General features: G+C 42.1%; 1 protein-coding gene across 2 annotated transcripts in view; it reads right to left on the bottom strand.

Moving 5' to 3' along the window:
* mcm10 (minichromosome maintenance 10 replication initiation factor) overlaps positions 1-1,067 on the bottom strand; it is a gene marked incomplete at its 5' end in the record, with an annotated part of 10,957 nt that extends 9,890 nt beyond the window's left edge. For both annotated transcript variants that reach the window (XM_014026173.1, XM_014026172.1), the window contains 4 exon segments: positions 233-394; positions 478-639; positions 720-956; positions 1,036-1,067. In XM_014026173.1, the coding sequence (XP_013881627.1) occupies positions 233-394; positions 478-639; positions 720-956; positions 1,036-1,042 (568 nt within the window).
* Between the last annotated feature and the right edge of the window lie 294 nt (positions 1,068-1,361).

The raw sequence follows: 1,361 nt of genomic DNA on the forward strand, positions 1-1,361 counted from the left end.
GTTTAATGAGTCCAACCAGCTCAAAATAAACTGACAAACACTAAAACTAAGGATATTCTACCTATAATTTCAGTTAGTTTTGTTTTTTTTTATTAGTTTTTATTTATTTTATTTAACTAAAATGTTTTTTTCTATTTCAGTTTTAGTTATTTAGTTAGTTTTAGTTAACTATACTAACCCTGGCCCCTGAACCTGAATGTTTCTGGACTCATGAGGATCTTTAAAGTCCTACCTGGACCTGAAGCTTTGTGAGCCAGTCGGGATCTGGCTTTCATGGAATCTGCACTGCTGAGCTGAGAGGAAAACTCAGAGGACTCCTGGAGGTTCAGACTTCCTCCTCTGACTGGAGCCGATGATGATGATGATGATGATGATGATGATGATGATGATGATGCTATCAGAAAACAGGTGAAACAGAAACACTGAGGACTTTAGCTGCTGTGCAAATTAAAGTCAAAGGTTTAACTCAAAACAAACCTGTTTGTAGTTTGTTTGGAACTGATCGGGTCTGGGTCGGACCGGACCCCTGCTGTCGGGTCGGTTCTGGTTTCGGACCGACCTTAGGGGCAGAACCCTTCTGGCTGGCCTCCAGCTGCTGCTGCAGTTTCTGCATCTGCTCCTGCATTCGCCTCAGCTCCTCTGGGGAAACAACAACAACAATCAGCTGCAGGAAAACTTCTCTTTCGCTCATGTTGGACACAAAGAACCGGAGCTCGGACCTTGCAGATCCTCTTTAGACCTGTCCAGGTTCTCAGAAGCTCCGCCTCCAGAGGTTTTCTCCTCATCTTCAATATCGTCGACGTCCCCAAACAGCTCTGACACCGCGTCCTCGGTGGACTCGTCTTCACCRTCGTCCTCGTCAAACAGCTCATCCAAGTCGTCCACCTGCTCCTGGTTGTCTCCTACGTCCTCGCTCTCAGCCAGGAGCGCCGTCAAAATGTCCAGATCGTCCTCACCTGGGGGGGGGAGTCAAACCATCACCGTTCTGACTCTGAAAACATTAAACTGATGTGTTTGAAATATGAGTGAACTTACTGTCCATCTTATTGTCCTGGATTCAGACAGCCCTGTTTAAAGACAAATAATTAAAATGATTATTAGTGTAGGAGGCTCTGTGCAGCTGTTAAATTAACGTGCTCCATGTTTATCTGGGATATTATTACAAACTAAACATTTTACAGCTGAAACATGACGGACACAATAAATAAATCAATAAATGTCTGCAGAATTTATTTCACTCTTCATGTCTAAAACTAGACGGAAATAAATAATAAATAAATAGAGGGAGAAATTATAAAAATTATGCAACAAAAGCTTAAAAATGAGAAAAGAAAAAAATTATCTGCAGCTCTATATAGACA

The sequence above is a fragment of the Austrofundulus limnaeus genome, unplaced genomic scaffold (genome assembly GCF_001266775.1).
Source record: "Austrofundulus limnaeus strain Quisiro unplaced genomic scaffold, Austrofundulus_limnaeus-1.0 Scaffold531, whole genome shotgun sequence".
NCBI classification, from domain to species: domain Eukaryota; kingdom Metazoa; phylum Chordata; class Actinopteri; order Cyprinodontiformes; family Rivulidae; genus Austrofundulus; species Austrofundulus limnaeus.